We start from the raw sequence: 25,944 nt of genomic DNA on the forward strand, positions 1-25,944 counted from the left end.
TCACATGTGCACACATTACACACTTAGTTACTGGCTAAGTAAGCAGCTCTCTGAGAGATCGAGGCCAGTCTGGCCTACAGACCAAGTTCCATAACAGCCAGAGCCACACAGAGAGGATCCCCGTCTGGAAAAATAAAGAAAGGATGAGATGAAAGAGTTTTCCTCTAGCCCAGGCTTGTGATAACCAGATAAAGACAGTCCTTGTCAACAAAATGTCCCCCCTGTTTTTCCAAAAGGACAGGTATTTGGTATTTGGGGTGGGTCTCTGGAGTGTTGGGCAGAACATCCCAGCACTAGGTAGTTTTGTTCCAGAACATGTTCCTTGAGGTCTTGGGCCAGCAGAACTCATCCTTTGCTTCCAAATCATTATTGCCCCCACCCCTGTGCCTGATAACACATGAGCTTTAGTACTGTAATCGCCCCGCCCCCTGATAGAAAATGAAAACGCCCCACAAAAGATCAGTTTCAGGCACACAGAAGGACAGAAGATGGTGGAGGGACCTGGTGTGCTATGTCCCACCAAGGAAAGTTCCTCTCTTCCTCAAACAACAGGTTCTTTTTAGACCTTTCACTTTTCCTGTTCTTGAATCCTTTTCAGCTGCCCTGTTCCATAATTAGCATCACAAAATGGGATCTAACTATTACCCCTGGCCCTCTCCATCCCTGACTTTTGAACCGCCAGGAAGATCCTAAGATGACCACTTAGGAGGAGGCTTTCTGCTAGAGCACAGGCAGACATACATCGGTGCCCTTCCTTGGGACACCATCCTGTGTGCCTGTCAGTCCTCTGGACAGGAGTCCACATGACTTGCCCTGGACTCGGAAAGGAACTGGCTGAGTGAAAAAGTGAGAAGATCAAGGGACTTGGAAGGGGTGGGCAGGAGGCAGTGAGATCAGGGGAATGGGCTCAAAGCTTTTCACGTACGTGTCTGTAAATGCCACTGCGAGAATACTCATGTTGTAGAGTCAATGGAAACAAATGTTTTAAAATGGTGAACGAAGGAATAAACCCAGAGAAAATATTAAAACTAAACATTAAAATCGAGTAAACATCCAATTAACGCAGATAACAAAAATTGCCCCAAATTATACCCCAGACCAAGGGAGAAAGAAAGGAAGAAAGGGTTACTTTAAATCCTGGAAACCCAAACCTCTAAACCCCAAATCTGTGACCTTAGAAGGACACTCACTGTGTTCGGATTCAACGCTTGACGAACTGTAAGCAGCTCCCTTCTCTCTCAATCAAGTTTCAGCTGAAGATCAGCCTCTGCACTGTAAGGAGAGGAGGCAGCCTCAGGCAGAGTTGTGAGGCAACAGGGTTCTGTCATTGTGAGGTCAGAGCAAGAAATGGACCAATGATGGCTTAGCTTAGACACTGGTCTTCTTCACATTCTGTCCCTAAGTACAGGAAGGCTGCTCTGGTCAGTTGGAAGGCAGGGGCCTGAGGAGGCCTGTTATACCCAGTAGCATTCACCATATTTCTCTTTTTTGTTGATCGTGTCTGCTTTTTTCATTCTTTTGTTCTTTTGGGACCTGATACCCAGGTCCCAACTAAATTACACACAGTAGCTTATTCTTACTTACAATGGCTAGCCTTAGCTTGGCTTGTTCCCTACCAGCTGTTCTTATCTTTGAATTACCTGTCCTCTTTGCCTCTGGCTCTGGCCTTTTCCCACCCCCCTTTCTTTCCCCTCTGTGTGTCTTACTTTGATTCCTACTCAGTGGTGGGTAACTGCTTACCTTCCCCTAGCATCCTCCTCTCCCTGTTCTTGCTCTTTCTCTGTTCCTTCCTTGACGATTTTCCTTCTATTTATACTCTCTCTGGGACTGACCAACCCATCCTTTCTCCTGCCTTTAAAATCTTTCTCTACCCATTAAAATTTTCATTAGCCCCCCAAGTATTTTAGACAGGCAAAGCATCACACCTTCACAGCCTTAAACAAGTGCAACCTAAACATAAATTACATACCTTAAAATAATATTCTACAACACCCCCTTACCTACTGTTTCCTTCTGGGTTTTATTTAGCAGGTTTTCCACAACTTTCAAACATGGCCACATGCTATGGATCAGTGTCCAAACACAGGATCCTTCCTTGGGTATTACACATCCAAACCCTAATAGAAACCCTTTCTGCTTTAATAATCATAGTAGGTGGAATCATTTGAATTATAAAAAGGCTCCGGATGTTGTCCTTCACCAGGTACGGACACTGTGTATTTGTTTTCTCTTGCTGTGAAGAAACATCATGACCAAAAGCAACTTGAGCAAGGAAGGTTTACTTCCCTTTCACTTTCCTATCAGAAGCTACCATGAGAGGAAGTCAGGGCAGGAAGTCAAGACAAGAATCTCGAGGCAGGAACCAAAGCAGATACCATGGAGTAAAGCCACTTACTGACTTGCTCTCCTTGACTCTCTAGGCCAGCTTATTTTATATATACAGCCATGACCTCCAGCCCAGGAACATCAATCACTAATTGAAATTCCCCATACACTTACCTATTAGATAGTTAAGTTCCTTCTTCCTCAGATTACTCCAGCTTGTGTCAAGTTGACAAACACCATCTGGCACACACTGACACTCATCTATTAGTGGATGAGTAGCATGGTCCACTTTTCACAGACCCTAACATGTTGTCATGACTTTTGGCTTATGGAGCCCATCACATCCATCCTCAAAGCAATCAGTTCCTTTTTTTAGTAGACTCTGATTGATCAGAATGAAATGGCAGCCTCTGACTGACTCTGGGATGCTCTGGCAAGGCTCTGTTTCCCAGGACACTCCAGGGCAAGTGACTAACTTCTACGGGGCTGAGAGGAATAGACTTTGTCACATTCTCTCCATAAACACTTCATCCAATTTCCCACCAGACAGAAATCTAGGACCCCAGCGGGCAGTGGGTTGATATGTTCAAAGTGATAAGAGGAAAAAACTCCATCAGTGGTCCTGGAATCCGCAACTCTGAAGGAGGATGCACATGTGGATTCTTCAATGAAACCTGATGTTCTGGACCAACATTTTAGAGAACGTAGAGGGGAAAAATCCTCTCAAAATAAACCAAACAACAACCAATATAGTTGAGAATGCAAATGAAAATTCAGAGCAGACCTCAGAGCTAGGGCAAGTCCCAAGTAGCTTTTCTGAGTGTGTTTAGACTCCTTTAGCTATCATGGCCCCTTTCACGATTTTAGTTCTGCTTTGTGTCTCTGTCCATGTGGACTCTAAACGCTGGTACAGTTGGTGCTGTCCTAGTTCCAGGCCTTTAAGACCTCGTGCCTCAGAAATACCAGCCATTGCCACCTGCATGGAGCCATCTCCTACTGCTAGACTCTCAGTGTTGTCACCGTCTGACCTCCAGTCCCTCACTGCCACACCCGACCTTCTCCAAACGCCTCCACACCCAAGACCAAACCACAAGATCAGCTATCCATTCCCAACTCTACAGTTTTCAATTATTTATCGTTTTTAGTGTCCTTCCATCCAGCCCAGGGTCAGAACTGTGCCGGATTTCTAAACTAGGAATTGGATCTTGGCTTTGAATGGCATTTCCCTGATAGTAGCCCGCACTTGCCTTCTCTTCAGTCCTGGGCAAGGATATCTGAGAGTCACAGTCACAGAGGCCCCAGGAGACCCCTGAACAGTCGGACTTTCTTCTAGCCGGGTGTGGTGGCACACAACTTTAATCCCAGCACTCAGGAGGCAGAAACAGGTGGATCCCTGAGTTCAAGGCCAGCCTGGGCTACAGAGCAAGTTCCAAGACAGTCAAGACTATCTATAGTATTAGACCCTGTCTCGAAAAAGCAAATGAAACCTAGAATCTTCCAAAGCCTGACATTCGTGGCAGCTGCCGCTTCCGGGTCTTCAGCAGGAGGGTGGGAGACCTCAGCCAATGCCAGCTGGCCACTCCCTTGGGGTTGTCTGTTTTCCTGTGATCCTGTGAATTAGCTGGAAATCGCAGGGATCTGTGGCAGCCTTACACCTGTGCCGTTCAGACCCTGCAGGAGTCAGCAAGCAGTGGGGCTGGGCTCCAGCACTTGCAGGTATGGTGCCTCTTGCTGGCTTTGATTTTCTGTTGATCTCATCCATAAACAGGAGCTTCTGTGTTTGAATACCATGCGCTGCGTATGTATTCACATGTAAAGGTGGGCTGCACACACACCAGGCTGGAACACCATGCGCTGTATGTGTGTTCACATGAATAGGTAGGTGGGCTGCGCACACACCAGGCTGGAATACCACGCACTGCATGTGTGTTCACATGTAAAGGTGGGCTACGCGACCACCAGGCTGGAATACCATGTGCTGCTTGTGTGTGCACATGTATAGGTGGGTTGCACATACACCAGGCTGGAATACCATGTGCTGCTTGTGTGTGCACATGTATAGGTGGGTTGCACATACACCAGGCTGGAATACCATGTGCTGTTTGTGTGTGCACATGTATAGGTGGGTTGTACATACACCAGGCTGGATCACTCAGTCTATCACAATTCAGTTGTCTCTGAGTCTTCATTAACCCTGGCAGATGAGGACAATCACTTCTCGCTGCCTGGCCTGGCGCTAGGGGTGCTCAGTAGATATCTGAGCAGTTGTCCACGTACTGAGCATCATGCAGAGTGGTAGCCCTATCCGCTGGACCCCAGAAGACTTTTACCCCCATCACCTGCGCATCAGAAGACGAGTTTGCCTGTGCTGGCGACATCATTGTAAGAGAAAGCCTGTGGTCTTGGTTTCTTGGGGAGAAGTCCTCAAGTCCCAGGTGACTTCAAATGCCACACTGGGAAAGGGGACTGGATGGGGACCGGGTGTTGTACTCAAGGACTCTGCCCACCAGGTTCTCTCTCCACATATTGTAACATTCCCCCGCTGTTTGGGATTCAGTTGCGGTGAAAAGTGAGATGGAGGGAGGGACAGCTGCCTATTTCCAGTGAACCGACAGGCTCTGAGCAGCGTAGCAGCGGGAGACAGGTTCTTGGGCCGATGACAGCAACCACACAGGTCCCTGCTGTCCCTAGAGAGAAGTATGCCTTCAGACGAGTGGCCAGCAGCTGGGGATGAAGGCCAGCTGTCCCGTCTCCTCAGGAAATCGAGGGACTCCCCGTTTGTCCCTGTGGGTAAGTACCTGCCTTGATGGTTGTAGGAAAACCATGACGAGAATGAGTTCAGCCTCTCTGGGGTGACTCTTCCCGTGTGCGCGCATTCTGATTCTCCAAAGTGTGCCCCTCAGAGAAGCATGGGTTGAGCTTGGGGATACTTTCTAGCTCACATGCCAGTGGGTTTTAGCTAACCTTTTACTGAGTTTTACACACTTCATCAAAGGCCTATCTAATGTCTTTATATTTACTGTTGATGGGGGGGGGGGCTGTCACACACATGTCACAGCAAGCATGTCAAAGGACAACTTTTGGGGACTGGTTCTCTTCTTCCACTATGTGGGTTCCAGGGATCAAACCTAGAACATCAGACTTGGCAGCAAGCACCTGCTGGGCCATCTCGTCAGCCCCTAGAGGTCTATCTAATATTATTAGTTCACACGAACTCAAACAGAACTCCCTGAATAGACTCACGTTTCTGGCTGAGGACCGGAGCAACAGTTCAGCATCCCGACGGTCGGCTAGAACCGCCTGTCTCTGTTCTGCACATCACTTGTAAGTCTTGGCATCTGCTCTTACAGGTTTTCCCTGCATCACTGTCAAGTATGATTGAGAACATTACTCCTAGGGGGCTGGGATGCAGCTCAGTTGGTGGAGTTTGCCCAGCTTGTGCACAGCGCTAGGTTCAAGTCTTATGTATGAGTGCAGGTTGGCAGATCACTCCAAGTCCACCACTCAGGAAGACCTGAAGTTCAAGGTCAACATCACTATAGAGTAAGATCAAGACCAGTGTGAGCCACGAAAGACCCTGCCTCCAAAGAGGGAGGCAACAGAAGGAAAAGCAAGCCCCTTAGAGCTATTTGGGCAGATCCCGGTAATGGCAGATTAACCTCCGTGTCTGTTGCACATTAAGGCGGTGTTCTGCAGGAACAGAGTGTCTAATGCACAAAGATGAAAGCTCCCAGCTAAACTCAATTACCTGCAGAGCAGAGACACTAGGAACAGAATGGCACTGACTTAGATTCACAGAGGGACAGAACCTTTTAGTGAGGACAGAACCGGACTTGATCAAGGGAAGAGTCAGATTTTAGCTAGAAAACAAATAAGGATAAAGTTTGTATGTATTGTTGAAGTTTCATTTAGCTTTTGTAATCTTAACAATAGTTACAGGATATTTTGCCACAGGATGGACTGTATCATACAGATAATTTACAAAATACTTCTATCGATGATCTGAAATTACTTCCATCAAATTATAATTTATTGGGATGGACCCTGAACTAGAGTACTTGCCTCAAACACATAGGCCCTGGGGTCCAATTTGAAGCACTGTGAAATAAATCAAAATAAATCTATGATTCTTCTTATTTTTTGAGACAGGTCTTCCCTACGTAGCCTTGGCTGCCCTGGGACTCCCTATGTAGACCAGGCTAGACTCGAACTCACAGAGATCTCTTCTTATAACACTTTGTAGGTTTACAGTTTTTCTTCTGCTCAGTGTAGCACAAATAATAAAAACCCAGAGACAGACATTAGAGTTCAACCTGAAGATCAGAAAAGCAAAGCACCAGCCACTGACTCTTACCGCTACCTCAGACCGAAAATGGGTGATCCTGCCTCCAGAAATTGAGACTGAGACCTGTCTCCTCCCGTCTTATGTTCCTCTCTAGTGTTGATTAAAGGCATGTAGCACCACCACCCGGCCTCTATGGCTAACTAGTGTGGCTGCTAGGATTACAGGTGTGCGCCACCACTGCCTGGCCTGCATGGCTGACTAGTACAGCTGCTTTGCACTGACCTTCAGGCAAGCTTTATTTATAAAAACACAATATACCACTATAGTTCAGGCTATTTAGGGCTTTTAGTTTTTCCTCAGATTGATACAATCATGAGTATTTTTGTGTCATATTCTGTACTTTTGATTAATTTCTTGGAATATATTCCAAAAGTGAAATTTCTACATTAGGAAGCATGAGCAGTTTAAGATCATTGTAACTTTTTAGAGCTGGGTGGTGGTGGCGCAGGCCTTTAATCCCAGCACTCGGGAGTCAGAGGGAGGAGAATCTCTGTGAGTTCAAGGCCAGCCTGGTCTACAAGAGCTAGTTCCAGGACAGCTAGAACTGCTACACAGAGAAACCCTGTTTCGAAAAACCAAAAATAAAATAAAATAAAAATAAAAATGAATGAAAGAAAGAGAGAGAGAGAGAGAGAGAGAGAGAGAGAGAGAGAGAGAGAGAGAGAAAGATCATCTATCTTTTGCCTGGGATTAAAGGCATGTGCCACCTTTAATCCAACCAGGGAGTTAAAAAATCTTATGTGTGTATGTGCCTATGTATGTGAATGTGTGTGTGTGTGTGTGTATGTCTGTATGTGAGAGTGTGTGTGTGCATGTGCATGCACCACATGTGACCTGCAGATGCAGGAGATCAGAAGAGGTGTCAGATGCTCTGGAGCTGAAGTTCCAGGCAGTCCTGAGCTGCCTGACTTGGGCTACAGGAACCAGACCCTGGTCCTCAAGTGTTTTCAACTGCTGAGCCATCCATCTCTCCACCCTCAAGTCTTTTATAAGTATGTGTGTGGTGTGGGAGAACTGTCTGTATTCTGTCAATCATATTTTAATAAAATGCTGATTGGCCAGGCAGGCAGTATAGGCGGGAAAGCCAGACAGGAAGTAGAGGTGGAGCAAAGAGACTGAGAGTATTCTGGCAAGCAGAAAGCTCCCTCCACAGTTCTGCCCAGACCACCCGAGAGGAAAGATGTAAGCTGCCCCGCTGGAAGAGGTACTGAGCCATGTGGCTAATGTAGATAAGGATAATGGGGTAACATAAGTTATAAGAGCTAATAAGTAGCCTGACCTAATGGGCCAATCAGCTTTATAACTTATAGAGATCTCTGTGTGATTGATTTTTCTCTGGGGCTTGCCGGTTGTGGGGTACTGGGTGGGACAGAAACCCCAACAAGCCGGCCCTCATGATACATGTGTGTAAGAGAGAGATTGGAAGGGCATGTGTGGAGGTCATAAGACAACTATAGCTTCAGCTGTCTTCCCTTAAGTGGGATCCAGAGACGGAGCTCAGGCTGCCGGGTCCCACAGCGTCCGCGACCCACCAAACCACCTCACTGGCCCTGCCATCGCTGTCCTATTGGCTTGCCTTTTGCTGTGTATACATCTTGTCCTTTAATCATTTCCCTCAGCCCATTCACTAACGAGCCTATAAAACACACAGCATTTTGATCGTTTACCCTGGTTCTTTCTTCACGCTACCAAAGAGATCGTGAAGGCTATGGATGTCACCTATCCCTAGGATCTCCTGTGCCAACATAATTAACCAGAACTTCTTATCCCCATAAGAAGAATTCACTGCATTCTGTAAACCATGAACAAACACACAGACCCTATAGTTTAAGAGGGGAAATCCATTTATAGACATCATAAAGAAAATACTTAGTTATGAACTTAACACGTGTATGCTGACAATTGCAAAATTTCAATTAAATAAATCACAAATGACCTGAATAAATAGACTACCTACTATGTTCATGAATGAGTATTAGTTATATATTGTAATATAGCAATGAGGTCAGGTCTTCCCAAACAGATCCAGAGGTTTAATGTCATTCCCATTACAATCCCAACAAGGTTTTTGTGACCACAGCGCTTGCCTTGTAAGCACATGGACCTGAGTTTGACCTCTGGAACCCACATAAAAAAGGCCAAGGGCATGGAGCCTGCTCACTTGGATCCCAGCACTGGGGAGGTGGAGCCAGCAGATCTGTAGGACTCCGTGGCCAGCCAGGCTGGCTTACTTGGTGAGTTTCAGGCCAGGGTGAAGAGCACATGAGGAATGACACCCTTAGGCTATCTGCTGGCCACTATATGCTGTGTACACAGGTGCACATAGACATACATACATAGACACACAAAAGACAAGCTTAGAGCCTAAGACGTAACATGTGGAAATCGTGAATTCTCCAGCAGCTAAAACAGCGTTTGTCTTTCAGTGTTTGAGACCAGTCTAGAGCCCTTGCTCACGAAAGGGAAATACTCTAACACCAAGACCTTGGGCTTTTCGTTTTTTGAGGTAGTCTCCCTGTCTCACTTAGCTGGCCTCTAACTCCTTGATCCTCCTGCTTCAACCTCCCAAACGCCTACACTACACATGTGTGCAGCGTGTTCTGTTCTGGGGTTTGTTTGTTTAAGATAAAGTGAAAGGAGGCATTCTGTCTCCTAGCTCGGATGACCCAGACACTGTGGCTGCTGATGGAGAGATACATAGATCAGTAACCAGAGAACCTCAAGGTAGAACAGCACTGTGTTTTAAAAACATTTTTACTTAAACATTTTTTTTAGATTTATTTTTTAATTTTTTATGTGTATGGGTGTTTCCATAGGTATGTACGTTTCTATACCACGTGCACCTGGTGCCCCTGGAAACCAGAAGAGATTTACAGTTTGCATGCCTTGGATATACTTTAAATGCTAATAAAATTGCTCTTGAGCTTAAAGAAAAAAATAAAAGAAAAGAAAAAAGGAAGGAAGGAAGGGAGGGAGGGAGGGAGGGAGGGAGGGAGGGAGGAAGGAAGGAAGGAAGGGAGGGAGGGAGGGAGGGAGGGAGGGAGGGAGGGAGGGAGGGAGGAAGGAAGGAAGGAAGGAAGAGCAAGTTAGTGTGAGATGTGTGGTGGAGAACAGACTAGCTAGCCTGGGGTTTGCAGTGCATTAGCAAGAGGAAATATAAAAAGATTTCCAAATACACCGAAATTCAGTCCTTCAATCTCTCTTCCTCTCTCTCTAAATAAATTCTTAAAAACTATAATTTTGAGCATGTTTATTGTTCAGTAAAATTTCTACTACTGTGATAAAACACCATGTCTAGAGGCTGGAGAGATGGCTCAGCAGTTAACAGCACTGGCTGTCTTTCCAAAAGACCCAGGTTCAATTCCCAGCACCCACATGGTAGCTCATAACCGTCTATAACTACAGTCATAGTGTATCCAGTGTCATTTGCTGGCTTCTGTGGGCACTGAACACATGTGATACAAAACATAGACATATAAAATAGAACACCATGACCAAAACCAGCACAGTGACAAAAACGATTTGGTTCATCTCATCTTGCAGCCTGCTATGGAGGAAAGCCGAGGCAGGGCTGGAGGCGGGGACAATCCTGACGAAGTCATCTGCCCGCTGGATTGATCTGCTTTACTTTCTCAGCCTCTGTTTTCTTAGACCTATGGGCACCCTGATGGAGGCATTTTCTCAATAGTGGTTCTTCTTCCCAGATGACTCCATCTTGCATCTAGATGACAAAAACCTAGCCAGCACACAGGGTTTCATGTAGCCCAGGCTAGCCTTAAACTCCCTGTACAGTGGCATCCTGGTTACAGGCATGGACTGCCACACCAACTTGAGACAATCTTAGGCTTAAGGCCATGCTAGGCAGGTCCTCTGCTATAGCTCTTTTTAATGTCCTCTTTGGTACAGGTTGAGCATTTGAAATCCAAAATTTCAATATACTTCAAAATCTGAGTCACCATGATGCTTTGAGGGGAAGGTTCCACACCTGCTCTCACGTGAGGAGTCACAATCAAAGTATAGGTACTCTGCAGATCTAGGAAACACCTACAGTCCAGGTGAACAGGTGTGGGAGGCATATACAGGCTTGCTTTTGAGACCTGGGTTCATCACAAAGTATCGTGCAATGCAGATATTCCAAAATCTACACCACCTGCAAGCCTGGCTTCTGGCCCCGAGTGTGTTGGGCAGGGACACTCAGCCTGCAGTTTGACTGCCCGTCTTCCGGGTAGCTGCCCTGTACACTTGCCTCCTGTTTATCCTCTCATGGTTTAAATTCACAGGGGTGGCAGGTTTTGTGCCTGTGCTGTCCTGCGGTCTCTAAAGTTGAAGTCCAGAAGAGATGAGAAGCTGTCCCTTCGTCTCATTCACGTGGGGGTCGCTGCCCAAGGCTGCGTTGTGGGAGCCGTGACCCTAGGTAAGGTTTCTCAGGGCCAGCTGTCCTCCACAGGTGTGCGCATCTGTGTGTATGTGTGTACTTTTGTTTTCCTTGTTCTGTTTATTCTTGGTAGAAGATAAATATTGGCTTGAGACAGTATGAGGCTGCAGATAAGAAGATTCACCTTGGGCCCTGGAGAGATGAAGCAGTTAAGAGCACTGGCTGTTTCTCAGAAGACTCAGGTGCAGTTCCCAGCACCCACGTGGTGGCTCAGAACTACTCGTAACTCCAGTTCTGAGATCTGAGAGTTCTGGAATCTTCTTTAGCATCAGGCATACACAGTGTGTACTTCCATACTTTTAGGCACTCATGCACATAAAAATAAACCTTTAAAGGAAACAGGCTAATAGGGGCGAGGCTTCTTAATTTCTTACTATTTTCACCTGATAAGACCTCAAGGAGGGGGGTGGGTATTTTGTTGTTGTTTTTCAATACAAGGTTTCTCTGTAGCTTTGGAGCCTGTCCCGGAACTAGCTCTTGTAGACCAGGCTGGCCTCGAACTCACAAAGATCTGTCTGACTCTGCCTCCTGAGTGCTGGGATTAAAGGTGTGTACCAACAAAGCCTAGCTTCTTTTCTGGTTTTCTGAGACAGGGATTTTCTATGTAACAGCCTATGGCAGTGTTTCTCCACCTTCTAACACAGTTCCTCATGCTGTGGTGACCCCCAACCATAAAATTATTTTCATTGCTACTTCATAATTGTAATTTTGCTACTGTTATGAATCACAATGTAAATATCTGCTATGTGGGGGGGTCGTGACCCACAGGTTGAGAACCACTGCTTCAGCGGCAGGTGCTGAACTGCCTCTACCCCATCCAGTTCTGCTCACAGCAGTGGCTGCATCCCCAGCACTTTACTTAGGAGGAGCCACTTCAGAGGCCAAAGATCTAAACAACATTTTTACTTCCATCCAGGTGTGAAGTTTGCCCACTGAGCAATGTACTGACAAGAAAAGATAGGACCACGTCTTAGGGTTTCTATTGCTGTGATGAAACACCATGACCAAAGGGCGAGCTGGGGACTAAAGGGTTCATCAGGCTTACACTTCCACATTGCAGCCCATCACTGAAGACAATCAGGACAGGACTCAAGCTGGGCTGGAACCTGGGGCAGAGCTGATGCAGAGGCCATGGAGGGGTGCTGCTTACTGGCTTGTTCCTCATGGCTTGCTCAGCCTGCTTTCCTATAGAATCCAGGACCACAGCCCAAGGATGGCACCACCCACTATGGGCTGGGCCCTCCCCCATCAATCACTAAGAAAGTGCTGCTTCCCTACAGCCTCATCTTAGAGAGGCTTTTTTCTATTGACGCTCCCTCCTGTCAGATGATGTCAGCTCGTGTTGCGCTGACATAAAGCTGTGTAGCACAGAGCACTCTGGGTGGCGGTGAGCTCACTGTGTAGCCTGGATGGCCCTCAGCGCAGGTGGCCTTCCTGACACTGGCTCACAAGGGCTGGAATTCAGCTGTGCAGCACCATACCTGGCGTGCACTTCTGAGGTTTGTTTGCTTGAGACAGAATATCTCTAGGTAGTCGAAGGTGGACCCCAAACTTGCTATTTAGTCAGGCCAGACTCAGAATTACAATTCTCATGATAGGATAGGCAAGAAGAATTTAGAATGTTCAAACATGAGCTAGCTAGAATACGCAGGACAGACTAGATTCCTACAGTGGCTCTGGTTGGCTGTTTTCCTATGGGCCTTATGTATTGGCCCCTTTTTCTATAGACATTATACATTTCCTATGGTCCAATGGAGCGTATTTATTGCATAGGTAGTACCAAAACCCTTTCATTACTTTGCTTTTAGGGTCCTACACTAGAGCCCAGGCTAGCACTTAGGAAGTACCCCAGGCTATCTAGAGCTTGAAATGTTCCTGCTTCAGGCCTCCTGGTACAGGGATTAGGTGTGTGCTCCTGGCTCAGTAGACGATGCTCACGTGACCTGTTCAACAGTGAACTTGCTAGCACGGCAGGAGGACCTGTCAGTTCAACTGCATCAGAGTTCTGGAGGCAAGACATTTCACCCAAGCAACTGTAACGAAATTTCCAAGGAAGCCTGGCAGAACCCTGTGAGGACCCTAAAGTTCTCACTGCTGGAGGAGAGTACCAAGATGGCTTCAGAGTACACTAACTTCACACGGTACAGCTTAGAGGGGCACATTAAAAGATATCTACTCAGCACCATCATCAGACTGCACGGGGCCCAGGCCAGGCCTTGAGGATTTTGCCTTTGCAGCAGCAAGGCCAGCTCAGAGTCACTCAGGGGGGTTCCCTGCCACTTTCCCGCTCTCCTCTCCAGCCATGTTTTGTTTCCTGCAGTGAGAACCTCTGGCCACAGCTGCAGCTGCCTCTCTGCTGTGAGAGCCACTGGTCACTGTGGCCTCCATACCACAGGGCCAGTTTCTGCTTCAGTTTCCTCTCTTCGTGGGTCCCGAACCTGAAGATCTGTTGTAATTGTAGCTCCCCACCTCCAAACCTGCCCTCACTGTTAGCAGATCATCTACCAAAGCCACGCGGCCAAGGCTGTCACCACCCACAAACTCCTCTTCAATGGCAACAGCTTCCGTTTCCAGAGCTGCTTTGGCCAGTCACGGCGTGCACGAAAGCAAAGCTCCTCTCCTGGCCCCCGCCTGAATCAGCCATTCCCATCTCTTCAGAATGCTCTCTCGGGTGTCAGTCTTAGTGTCTTTAGTGTCACCAACTAAGCTCTTTGTCATGGTTCAGAGGGCACTTGGTCTCTGTGAACCTTCTCGAGAGGACCCTTCGGTCCACCACCCTTCTGTCCACCCTGTGTCCTTACGTCCGTGGTGACATCCAGCCACTTCACGTGGCGTAAGTGACACACACGAAGCCTCGGAGTGCTTACTGTTTGGTCCTCTTATCACCAAGCGTCACAGCTCAGCTATGAGGAGCCTCCAAAGGTTCGTGGCTTGGTTGGCCTCATAGGCTTTCAGGAAGCGACAGCTAGTGTGTTCCCTCAGGAAAATCTGATCTGGTAACGTATGGGGACATTTTTTGTTTGTCCTGCTGGGAGTGGAAGGCAGGGGTAGAAGGAAGGGCTGCTGCCAAGTGGCCTGCAGTGTGCAGGGCATCCAGAGCAGACAATGTAGCCTCAGCTGGCAGCAGCACTGAGCCTACGAAACTGCCATCGAAGCAGCCAGTCAGAGTGATTGTCCTGACTCCGAGTCCACCCACCCACTTTGTGGTGCACAAGTAGTCCTGGCTCCCTTCTCAAGTCCCGATAGCGCTTTCATTCCGAGAATTGCTGCACTGAGCCGCTGGCCTCCCCGGACTGCAGTGGACTTAGAGATCCAGATCTTAAAGGGGCCACTGGCAGCATCTGATCAGCAAAGGCCAGGGATGCTTGATCGTCGTGATTAGCAGCAGTCCATACAGCAACCAGCACAGGCTAAGCCATAGAGATGGGGGTGGGCGAGCTACAGTGGGGACCCTGGGTACAGTGACCCTAGAGCTGAAAGTGGAGTTCCTGGTTATGTTAGGGGCCCTGATTATGGCAGAGGCCCTAGTTACAGCGGGAGCCCTGGTACAGTGTGGGCCTTGGTACGGTGGCCCTGGAGCTGAAAGTGGGGACATTACAGAAGCAGAAAAGGCTGGGCTTGAACTTAAAGTGGAGAGTTCTGGCCCCTAGGGGAAGATACTGCAATATCCTCCAACATACACATGTTACACACACACACACACACACACACACACACACACACACACACACGTGTATGTACAACACATCTATGTATAAACAAATGTACTATGATCATCTCGCTAGCTTGCCCCAAAGAGACATGTAGCCATTTACCAGAGACCTGAGCAGCACAGGGAGGAAAATCACATCGTCTGAGGCGGGTCGAGCACTGGCTGGATGCTGGCAGACCCCTGCCCTGCCACTCTAAGGAAGAGTCTGTAGATGTCTGTGCTTTGTAGAGGGCCTGTGTCATCACAGCCTGCTGCTTCCTGTCACGAGCATGTTCGTCTCTAATTCTCTCTCTCACACACAATTGGAATACACACACACACACACACACACACACACATGCACGCTCAGAAACTTTCAGAATTCTTCCACAATTTGGCACTGTTGTGTGTGCCGTGCACATGGGAGTACACACATATGGCACACGTGAAGCAAGGCATGTGTGCAGCACAGCTCTGTGGAATGGTTCTGGCCACCTTTCGTGATTTCTGAGGTCACTGGGCTTGAGAGGCAGATGCCCTCACCCCGAGCTGTCTTACCAGCATCTGTCAGCATCCCCACACTGGTACCCTGCCCTGTAAGAGCCACTACAATACAGGGCCGGAAAACCAAGTGTCACTGTATCTCACAGGACAGTCGCTTTGTCTCAAACCACTGTTCTCACAGTACACGGATTGCAATCCCCATGGCTATAGAGAGAGCCCAGTGATTGGGCGCTTGCTGAGGATATTGGAGGCCCTCAAATTGAACAAAACATGGCACAAAAATCAGGGTGGCACAGATCTGTAATCCCAGCACCCAGTAGATGAAGGCAGGCTTATCAGATGTTCAAGGTCATTTCCAGTGAGTAGCAAGTTCAAGGTTAGCCTGAGACTTCAGTAAACTCTTTAATTGTAGAATTCCCATCCTATACATAAAGGGGTTCTTAGGAATCTGGGTAAAAAATACTGTATCTTGAAACTAAAAAGTTAACCAGATGTGGGAGGTCCCACACGTCCTTCCCCTTGCATCCAGGAATAGAAGCCACACTGGGCAAGACAGTCAGATCCTGGCTCAAAAAGAAACAGACTAAAATAAAAAGTAATAATGCTTTGCTAATATATACACTGTTTATATTAAATTTATTGTTTAAAAATAAATACGCATGCCTATAATACCAGCACTGAAACTGAGGCAGGAGGCTACCAGCTGGAGGTCAGTCTGAGTCCAGGCTGCATAACAAAACCTTGTTTCAAAAAAGACACATTTTTGAGGACATATTCAATATTATTTCTTTTTCTTTCTTTCTTTTTTGTATTTGTTTTTCAAGAGGATGTCTCTGTAGCTTTGAAGCCTGTCCTGGAATTCACTCTGAAGACAGGCTGGACTTGAACTCACAGAGATATACCTGCCTCTGCCTCCCAAGTGCTGGAATTAAAAACATGCGCCACCACCATCCAGCTCAATGTATTTCTTTACACACAATTTAAAAGCTTGGAGAGGCAGGGGGATGGCTTGATAGTAAAGTGCTAAGTGCTTGCTACATCAGTGTGAGAAGTGAGTTCAGATTCACATCTGTAACCCCAGTGTGCCTGCGGTGAGATGGGAGCTGCTTGGCTGGCTAGCCTGGTGTCCACAGGACCTGACAACAAAGATACCCTGTCTCAAAGCAGAAGTGACTCCACACACATGCTAGGGCGCAAGCATGCCTACTTTCACACACATAAACATACAAACTAAAACTAAATCTAATAAGAAGCTAGGGTGTCACTGTTAGCACATGGAGCTGTGTGTCGTAGACATGAGGGCGTCACACTTAGGTCTCGCTTGGAGAATCGGTTCACCAGTGAAGCGACAGGTCTGTGAGCTGAGACGAAGATACTGTGACCTTAGGGAAGTGGGTGGAAAGAGCAGGAATCATCTCTAACAAGACAAAAGAAATGAGTCCAGAACTCTCTGCCAGCCAGAGGTTTTATCTGCTACTGCTACGTGTCGAGACAGTCTCACTATCCGGTGCTGGCCTCAAACCCCGTGTAGCCAAGGATGACTGAACTTCTGACAACATTCCTGCCTCTGCTGTCTGAATGCCGGGATTACAAGTGGGTGCCACCATGCCTGGTGTATGGGGTGGTGGGGATCAAGCCCAGGGCTTGTGGTGGCGGCTAGACCAATATCCTTAGTGACCTCTCCGTCCCAAGAACATCGCTTCAGTGACAGTGATTTCAGCTAAAGAAAAACATTTGGGCTTGAATTCTACGCGTCATTCTAGTTATTTCAGTATTTCACTCTAAAATTTTTGCAGCTTGTGCCTCAGTTTACTATCATGTGGAGCTGCAAGAAGAATTCACAGAGCCCTATCCTCTGTGGCCCCTAGGGAGCTCACAGTGGGCAGTCTTGGGGGAAGTAAGCGACTTGGATGACTAGGTACCGGATGCCCTGGCTGGGAGACAGGATGGCAATGAGAATTCGGCTGAGTCTTCTGACTCCTCTAGCTTTTGGACATTTGGAGATTTACTAACACGTCAAGGCTTCATGGAGGCAACCCTTTCCCTCTGAACCTATTTTACCTGTGTCCCCCGTCCCCAGCACAGTCCTAGGACCTTGTGGAAGCCACAATCAGCATCAGCTTCTTGGCTTTCTTTATGAAAATAATAGAGGAACTTAAACAGGAGGTGAAAATCTTCCGTAAAGAAATGGAAGATAAGTATAACAAAAAGATTGAGGAAATGAGTAAAGAAATGGAAGAGAAATATACCAAAAAGTTTGAAGAAATGATTAAATCCGTAAATGAAATTCTGGGAAACCAAGAAAAAACAATCAAACAGGTAATGGAAACAGTTCAAGATTTGAAAACTGAAATGGAGTCAATGAAGAAATCACAAACCGAGGGCCGGCTGGCTATGGAAAATCTAGGTAAACGAACAGAGACTTCAGAAACAAGCATAACCAACAGAATACAAGAGATAGAAGAAAGAATCTCAGACTCTGAGGACACCATAGAGAAATTAAACACTCTGACCAAAGAAAACTGCAAATCCAACAAATTCTCATCACAAAACATTCAGGAACTGTGGGACACAATAAAAAAAACCAAATCTAAGAATAATAGGAGTAGAAGAAGGAGAAGAATTGCAGATCAAAGGTTCAGAAAATATACTCAACAAAATTATAGAAGAAAACTTTCCCATCCTAAAGAACGATATTCATATGAAGGTTCAAGAAGTATACAGAACACTGAATAGACTGGATCAGAAAAAAACATCCCCTCGCCATATAATAATCAAAACACAAAGCATTCAGACTAAAGAAAGGATATTAAGAGCTGCAAATGAAAAAGGTCAAGTAACTTATAAAGGTAAACCTATCAGACTTACACCAGACTTCTCTATGGAAGCCATGAAAGCCAGAAGGTCCTGGATAGAGGTACTGCAGAAACTAAGAGACCATGGATGCAAGCCCAGACTACTATACCCAGCCAAGCTATTGTTCACTATCAACGGAGAAAACAAAATATTCCAGGATAAAAACAAATTTAAACAATACGTAGCTACTAATCCAGCCTTACAGAGAATATTAGAAGGAAAATCACAACCCAAGGAATCCAACATTCCCAACACTGCCTACAATAACTCAGACATCTAGCGACCCTTCACAAGCACAACTCAAAGAAGGAAAACACATACACTCTACTACCCAAAAAAATGACCGGAGTCATCAATCACTGGTCATTAATATCACTTAATATCAATGGACTCAACTCACCTATAAAGAGGCACAGACTTAGAGATTGGATACGAAAACAGGATCCAACATTCTGCTGTTTACAAGAAACACACCTCAACCACAAAGACAGACACCTACTCAGAGTAAAGGGTTGGGAAAAGATTTTCCAAGCAAATGGACCTAAGAAACAAGCGGGTGTGGCCATTCTAATATCTAACAAAATCAACTTCAAACTCAAATCAATCAGAAGAGATGGAGATGGACATTTCATACTCATAACAGGAACAATTCATTAGGAAGAAGTCTCAATCTTGAATATCTATGCCCCTAACATAAAGGTACCCACATATGTAAAAGAAACTCTTCTAGAACTCAAGGCAGTCATCAAACCACACACACTAATAGTAGGAGACTTCAACACTCCTCTCTCACCAATGGACAGGTCAATCAGACAGAAACCTAACAGAGAAATAAGAGATTTATTGGAGGTACTGAATCAAATGGATTTAACAGACATCTATAGAACACTCCACCCAAATAGGAAAGAATATACCTTCTTCTTTGCAGCTCATGGAACCTTCTCAAAAATTGACCATATACTCGGTAACAAAGCAAACTTCCACAGATACAAAAAAATATTAGTAACCACCTGTGTCTTGTCAGATCACCATGGATTAAAATTAGAATTCAACAACAATGGTACCCCCAGGAAGCCAACAAACTCATGGAAGTTGAACAGTCAACTACTAAATCACCCCTGGGTCAAGGAAGAAATAAAGAAAGAAATTAAACTCTTCCTTGAATTTAATGAAAACAAAGACACAACGTATTCAAACCTATGGGACACTATGAAAGCAGTGCTAAGAGGAAAGTTCATAGCACTAAGTGCCCAATTAAAGAAAATGGAGAAAGCACACATTGGAGACTTAACAGCACACTTGAAAGCTCTAGAAAAAGAGGAAGCTGATTCACCCAGGAGGAGTAGAAGACTGGAAATAATCAAACTGAGGGCTGAAATCAACAAAATAGAAACACAGAAAACAATCCAAAGAATCAATGAAACAAAAAGCTGGTTCTTGGAGAAAATCAACAAGACTGACAAACCCCTATCCAAACTAATCAAACGGCAGAGAGAGAACACGCAAATTAACAGGATCAGAAATGAAAAGGGGGACATAACCACAAACACAGAGGAAATTCAGAGAATCATTAGATCTTACTACGAAAGTTTATATGCCACAAAGTTGGAAAATGTAAAAGAAATGGACATTTTTTTAGATAAGTACCATATACCAAAGTTGAACCAAGAACAGGTGAACAATCTAAATAGACCTGTTAGTCGTGAAGAATTAGAAGCTGTTATCAAAAATCTCCCTACCAAAAAAAGCCCAGGACCAGATGGTTTCAATGCAGAATTCTACCAGAACTTCCAGAAAGAGCTAGTACCTATACTCCTTAATGTATTCCACAATATAGAAACAGAAGAGTCATTGCCAAACTCCTTTTATGAAGCTACAGTCACCCTAATACCAAAACCACACAAAGACACAACCAAGAAAGAGAATTACAGGCCAATCTCACTCATGAACATCAATGCGAAAATTCTCAATAAAATACTGGCAAACAGAATCCAAGAACACATTAGAAAAATTATCCATTATGATCAAGTCGGCTTCATCCCAGAGATGCAGGGATGGTTCAACATACGCAAATCTATCAATGTAATCCATCATATAAATAAACTGAAAGAAAAAAATCATATGATCATTTCATTGGATGCTGAAAAAGCATTTGACAAAATTCAACACCCATTTATGATAAAGGTGTTGGAGAGACTGGGGATACAAGGATCATACCTAAATATAATAAAAGCAATATACAGCAAGCCGACAGCTAACATCAAATTGAATGGAGAGAAACTCAAAGCCTTTCCACTAAAATCAGGAACACGACAAGGCTGTCCACTCTCTCCATACCTCTTCAATATACTGCTTGAAGTTCTAGCAATAGCAATAAGACAACATAAGGAGATCAAGGGGATTCGAATTGGAAAGGATGAAGTTAAACTTTCGTTATTTGCTGACGATATGATAGTGTACATGAGAGACCCCAAAAACTCTACCAAAGAACTCCTACAGCTGATAAACACCTTTAGTAACGTGGCAGGATACAAGATCAACTCCAAAAAAATCAGTAGCCCTCCTATACACAAAGGATAAAGAAGCGGAGAGGGAAATCAGAGAAACATCACCTTTCACAATAGCCACAAATAGCATAAAATATCTTGGGGTTACTCTAACCAAGGAAGTGAAAGATCTATTTGACAAGAACTTTAAGTCTGTGAAGAAAGAAATTGAGGAGGATACCAGAAAATGGAAAGACCTCCCCTGCTCTTGGATTGGGAGAATCAACATAGTAAAAACGGCAATTCTACCAAAAGCAATCTATAGATTCAATGCAATCCCCATCAAACTTCTTCACAGACCTTGAGAGAACAATAATCAAGTTTATATGGCAAAGCAAAAAACCCAGGATAGCCAAAACAATCTTATACAATAAAGGAACTTCAGGAGGCATTACCATCCCTGACTTCAAACTCTATTACAGAGCTACAGTATTGAAAACAGCTTGGTATTGGCATAAGAACAGAGAAGTCGACCTATGGAATCGAATAGAAGACCCGGATACTAACCCACAAACCTATGAACACCTAATTTTCGACAAGGGAGCTAAAGGTATACAATGGAAGAAGGAAAGCATTTTTAACAAATGGTGCTGGCATATCTGGATGTCAACCTGTAGAAGAATGAAAGTAGATCCATATCTATCACCATGCACAAAACTCAAGTCCAAATGGATTAAAGACATCAACATTAATCTGTCCACTTTGAACCTGATAGAAGAGAAAGTGGGAAGTAGTCTACAAGATATAGGCACAGGAGGCCACTTCCTAAGTAGGACCCCAGTAGCACAGACAATAAGAGAAACAATGAATAAATGGGACCTGCTGAAACTGAGAAGCTTCTGTAAAGCAAAGGACACTGTCAATAAGACAAAAAGGCTGCCTTCTGACTGGGAGAAGATCTTCACCAACCCCTCATCAGACAAAGGTCTGATCTCCAAAATATACTAAGAACTCAAGAAACTAGACACTAAAACTCTAATTAACCCAATTAAAAAATGGGGCACTGATCTGAACAGAGAATTCACAACAGATGAACTTCGAATGGCCAGAAGACACTTAAGGTCATGCTCAACCTCCTTAGTGATCAGGGAAATGCAAATCAAAACCACTTTGAGATACCATCTTACACCTGTCAGAATAGCTAAAGTCAAAAACACCAATGATAGCCTATGCTGGAGAGGATGTGGAATGAGGGGAACACTCATCCATTGTTGGTGGGAATGCAAACTTGTGCAGCCACTGTGGAAATCAGTGTGGCGGTTTCTCAGCAAACTGGGAGTCAACCTCCCTCAGGACCCAGCAATTCCACTCTTGGGAATATACCCAAGAGATGCCCTATCATACTACAAAAGTATTTGTTCAACTATATTCATAGCTGCACTATTTGTAATAGCCAGAACCTGGAAACAACCTAGGTGCCCCTCAACAGTAGAATGGTTAAAGAAGGTGTGGAACATATATACATTAGAGTTTTACTCAGCGGTAAAGAATGATGACATCTTGAATTTTGCATGCAAATGGATGGAAATAGAAAACGCTTTACTGAGTGAGGTAACCCAGACCCGAAAAGAGGAATATGGTATGGACTCACTCATAAGTGGATTCTAGCCATAGTTAAAGGTCTTTGAGTCTATAATTTGTGATCCTAGAGAAGATAAATAAGAAGGTGAACCTGAAGAAAATTTATATAGTTATCCTCCTGGATAATAGAACTAGGCAAGATTGCCAAGCAAACTCGGGTGCATGGGGGGTGGGGGGGTGGAAGTAAGGGAAGATGGTTAGGGAGAGGGGAGAGGGTGAGAATTGGGGATGGCTTGGGGGAATGGGAGGGGGGAGGGAGGAAGGATGGTTATGGGAGCAGGGAAGTTTATATCGCAACTAAGGGAGCCATTCTAGGGTTTGCAAGAGACTTGATTCTGGAGGGGTTCCCAGTAAAAATTAAATAAAAAATAAACAAATAAATAAAAAGAAAAATAAAAAAAAGAAAAAGAAAATGCTTTACTGAGTCAGGTAAGCCAGACCCAAAAAGAGGAATAAGGTATGTATTCACTCATAAGTGGATTCTAGCCATAATTAAAGGTCTTTGAGCCTATTATTCGTGATCCTAGAGAAGCTAAATAAGAAGGTGAACCTGAAGAAAATTCAGGTAGTTTTCCTCCTGGAGATTGGAAATAGACAAGAGTCCCAGGTAACCTCGGGTGCATGGGGGGGGGGGGTGGGAGGGTAGTTGGAAGGGGAGAGGGTTAGAAAGAAGGGAGCAGGGGAGGAATGGGGAATGCTCGGGGGACTGGGAGGGGGTGAGGGAGGAAGGATAGATATGGGTTCAGGGAAGAATATATCTCAACTATGGAAGTCAGTTTAGGGTTTACTAGAGACTTGATTGTAAATGGGATCCCAGGTCCAAGGAGAGATCCCGAGATTGTTCTCTGGACAGAGGAGAGGGTGCCTAAACTGGCCTTGGCCCATAACCATACTGATGAATATTTTGCTTATCATCATAGATCCTTCATCTGGCAATGGATGGAGATAGAGACGGGGACCCACGTTGGAACACTGGACTTAACTCCCTAGGTCCAAGCGAGAAGCAGAAGGAAGGAGAACGTGAGCAGGGAAGGCAAGATCAGAGGGAACCTTCATCCGGCGATGGATGGCGATGCAGATGGAGACCCACATTGGAGCACTGGACTGAGCCCCCCAAGGTCCAAAGGAGGAGCAGAAGGAGGAAGAACATGAAAAAGGAAATCAGGACCGCAAGGGGAGCGATCACCCACTGATACAAGGGGACTGATCTAATGAGAGTTCACCAAAGCCAGTTGGACTGGGACTGAACGAGCACGTGATCCAACCAGATTCTCTGAATGTGGCTGGCATGGGGTCTTTCTGAAAAGCCATTGACAATGACTCTGGGACTTGTTTCCTCTGCATGTACTGGATTCTTGGGATCCAGTCTGTTTGGATACTCACCTTCCTGGACCTGGAGGGAGGGAGGAGGAACTTGAACTTCCCACAGGGCAGGAAACCCTGACTGCTCTTAGGGATGGAGAGGGAGGAGGAGAGGGAGTGGGGGGAGTGGGAGGGTGTTGGGAGGAGGGGCTGGAATGGAAACTTTTATAGTTTAATAAACTTTGGAAAAAAAAGTTAAAAAAAACCCAAAAACATTGGGGGCGGGCAGTATTTTACTGTACAACAGTGTCTGTCCTCAAAACAGCAATCCTTCTGTCTCAGCTCCACTGCATAGAAGACACCTTTTCTCACAAAGCCCACCTTTTTTGGGGTGAGGGGGGATTCTCTGTGTATCCCTGGCTGTCCTAGAACTCACTCTGTAGACCAGGCTGGCCTCAAACTCACAGAGATCTGACTGTCTCTGCCTCCCCAGTGCTTGCATTAAAGGCGTGTGCCACCACTGCCCTGCCAAAGCCTACTTTGTAATGTTACTGAGTGAATGAAAAGAATATAGTCAATGCTTAAAAAGCAATGCCAAGTGTTCACCTATTGATGGCAGCGATGCATGCAAACTTACAGACTCAGGTGAGGTGAACAGTAGAGAACTGTTGAAGAAGGGATGAGAAGAGCCGGGTAAGCTGGGAGACTCACCGCAGGAAGGTCCTGTAGACAGACACTAACACCCGACTCAGGGAAATACTCCAGGGGCCTAAAGCCATAACGTCTGAAAAGGGAATCTTCACTGGATATGAAAATCTTTGAGGCTGCCGATTAATTAAACTACGTCACAAGCCTGCATGTTCTCCATCCGTCCTTCATAGCAAGGGGACACAGCTATGCAGGAGGAACACGCTGCATGCTTGCTGCCACTCCAAGTCTGCAGGATCAGAACACCCGTCCACAACTGGACGCCACAGTGAACACACGTCGGTTCATCTAGAGATTGACTACACTAGCACTTTCATGCTATAATCTGAATCTGTCCCCCATATGAAGCTGAGGTGGGAGGAGTCTCTGAAGAGGTGGAGCCTAACGAGGGATGGTTAGGTCACAAGGGGAAGAATTGGCAGTTCTTACAGAACTCCGTTTTCATGAGGGCAGGCTGTTAAGAAGGGACAGTCCTAGATGGTGGTGGTGGCACACGCCTTTAATCCCAGCGCTCAGGAAGCTGAGGCAGGTAGATCTCTGAGTTCAAAGCCAGCCTGGCCTACAGAGTAAGTTCCAGGAGAGCTAGAGCTACACAGAGAGACCCTGTTTTGAAAACACCCCTCTCACCCCCCCAAAACAAAACAAACAAAAGGGACAGTCCTCCTAGGGAGCTAAGGCTGAGTTTGTGGTCAGCTGAGAGCAAGAGGGGAGAGAGAATAGGAACGAACGAACGAACGAAGAGGGAGTGAACTACTTCCTGGCTCTTGGTCTCCTGGCATTCTCTGCTTTTGCTAGTGAGCCTCCCTTGGCGCCATCCACCAGGTGACACAGGGAAGGCCCCTCAGTAGAGGGGAGTGCTAGCCCCATGTCCTCGAATAGACTGAGCTAAATCTCTTTTCCGAGAAAATACCCTGGTATCAGGTGCATAACGAAACAGACCGCTGCCGCACAATGCCCCTGCACAAATCCAGATTTCTACCATGGGGTGGCAAATAATGAAATACTACTGGTTCATTTGTTTTTTTAAATTCATCTTGTTATTTTGTGTCTAGGTTGTTTTGCACTGATCACCATGCCCAGCTAATTGTTTTATGTTGTTTAATTATTTTTAAGTCACACTCTTAGTTTATTTGTGTGTATATGCGTGAGTGTACACTAGCCATGGATTGACTGTAGAGGTCGAGGAAGACTTGTGAGTCGGTTTCTCCTCCTACCATGGAGTCCCTAGGATGAAACTCAGGTCACCAGACATGGTGGCATGTGTCTTTACCTACTGAGCTATCTTGCTAGCACCTTCATTTAAATTTTTTATTGTAATCTTTTTAGATTTTTTATGTGTATGTTTTGCCTACATGTATGTTTGTGCACCACAGGCATGCCTGGTGCCTGAAGTGTTCAGAAGAGGGTACTGGGGTGAAGGATGGTTGTTAGCTGCTGTGTGGGTGCTGGGAACCAATTTCAGGCTCTACAAGAACAATAAATATTCTTAACCACTAAGCTGTCTCTGTAGCAACAACCCCCATCTTTAAAAACAAAACAAACAAACCCCAGGATTTTGAAGTTGATACAAAGCCGAGGATGAACCCGAACTTCTGGTCCTCTTGCCTCTATCACCAGGGTGCCAGGATTGCTGGTGTGCACCACCAGGCCC

General features: G+C 45.6%; 1 protein-coding gene across 1 annotated transcript in view; it reads right to left on the reverse strand.

Moving 5' to 3' along the window:
- Positions 1-1,190: 1,190 nt before the first annotated feature.
- The window catches only part of LOC148119026 (electroneutral sodium bicarbonate exchanger 1-like), a 42,912-nt gene continuing 18,158 nt past the window's right edge, over positions 1,191-25,944 (reverse strand). The window contains exon 10 of the mRNA XM_087899293.1: positions 1,191-1,272. Coding sequence (XP_087755419.1) covers positions 1,261-1,272 — 12 coding nt within the window. The 3' untranslated portion in view covers positions 1,191-1,260. The remainder of the gene's footprint in view (positions 1,273-25,944) is intronic.

This window comes from Myodes glareolus, chromosome 19 (genome assembly GCF_982192425.1).
Source record: "Myodes glareolus chromosome 19, mMyoGla1.1, whole genome shotgun sequence".
In the NCBI taxonomy this organism is placed as follows: domain Eukaryota; kingdom Metazoa; phylum Chordata; class Mammalia; order Rodentia; family Cricetidae; genus Myodes; species Myodes glareolus.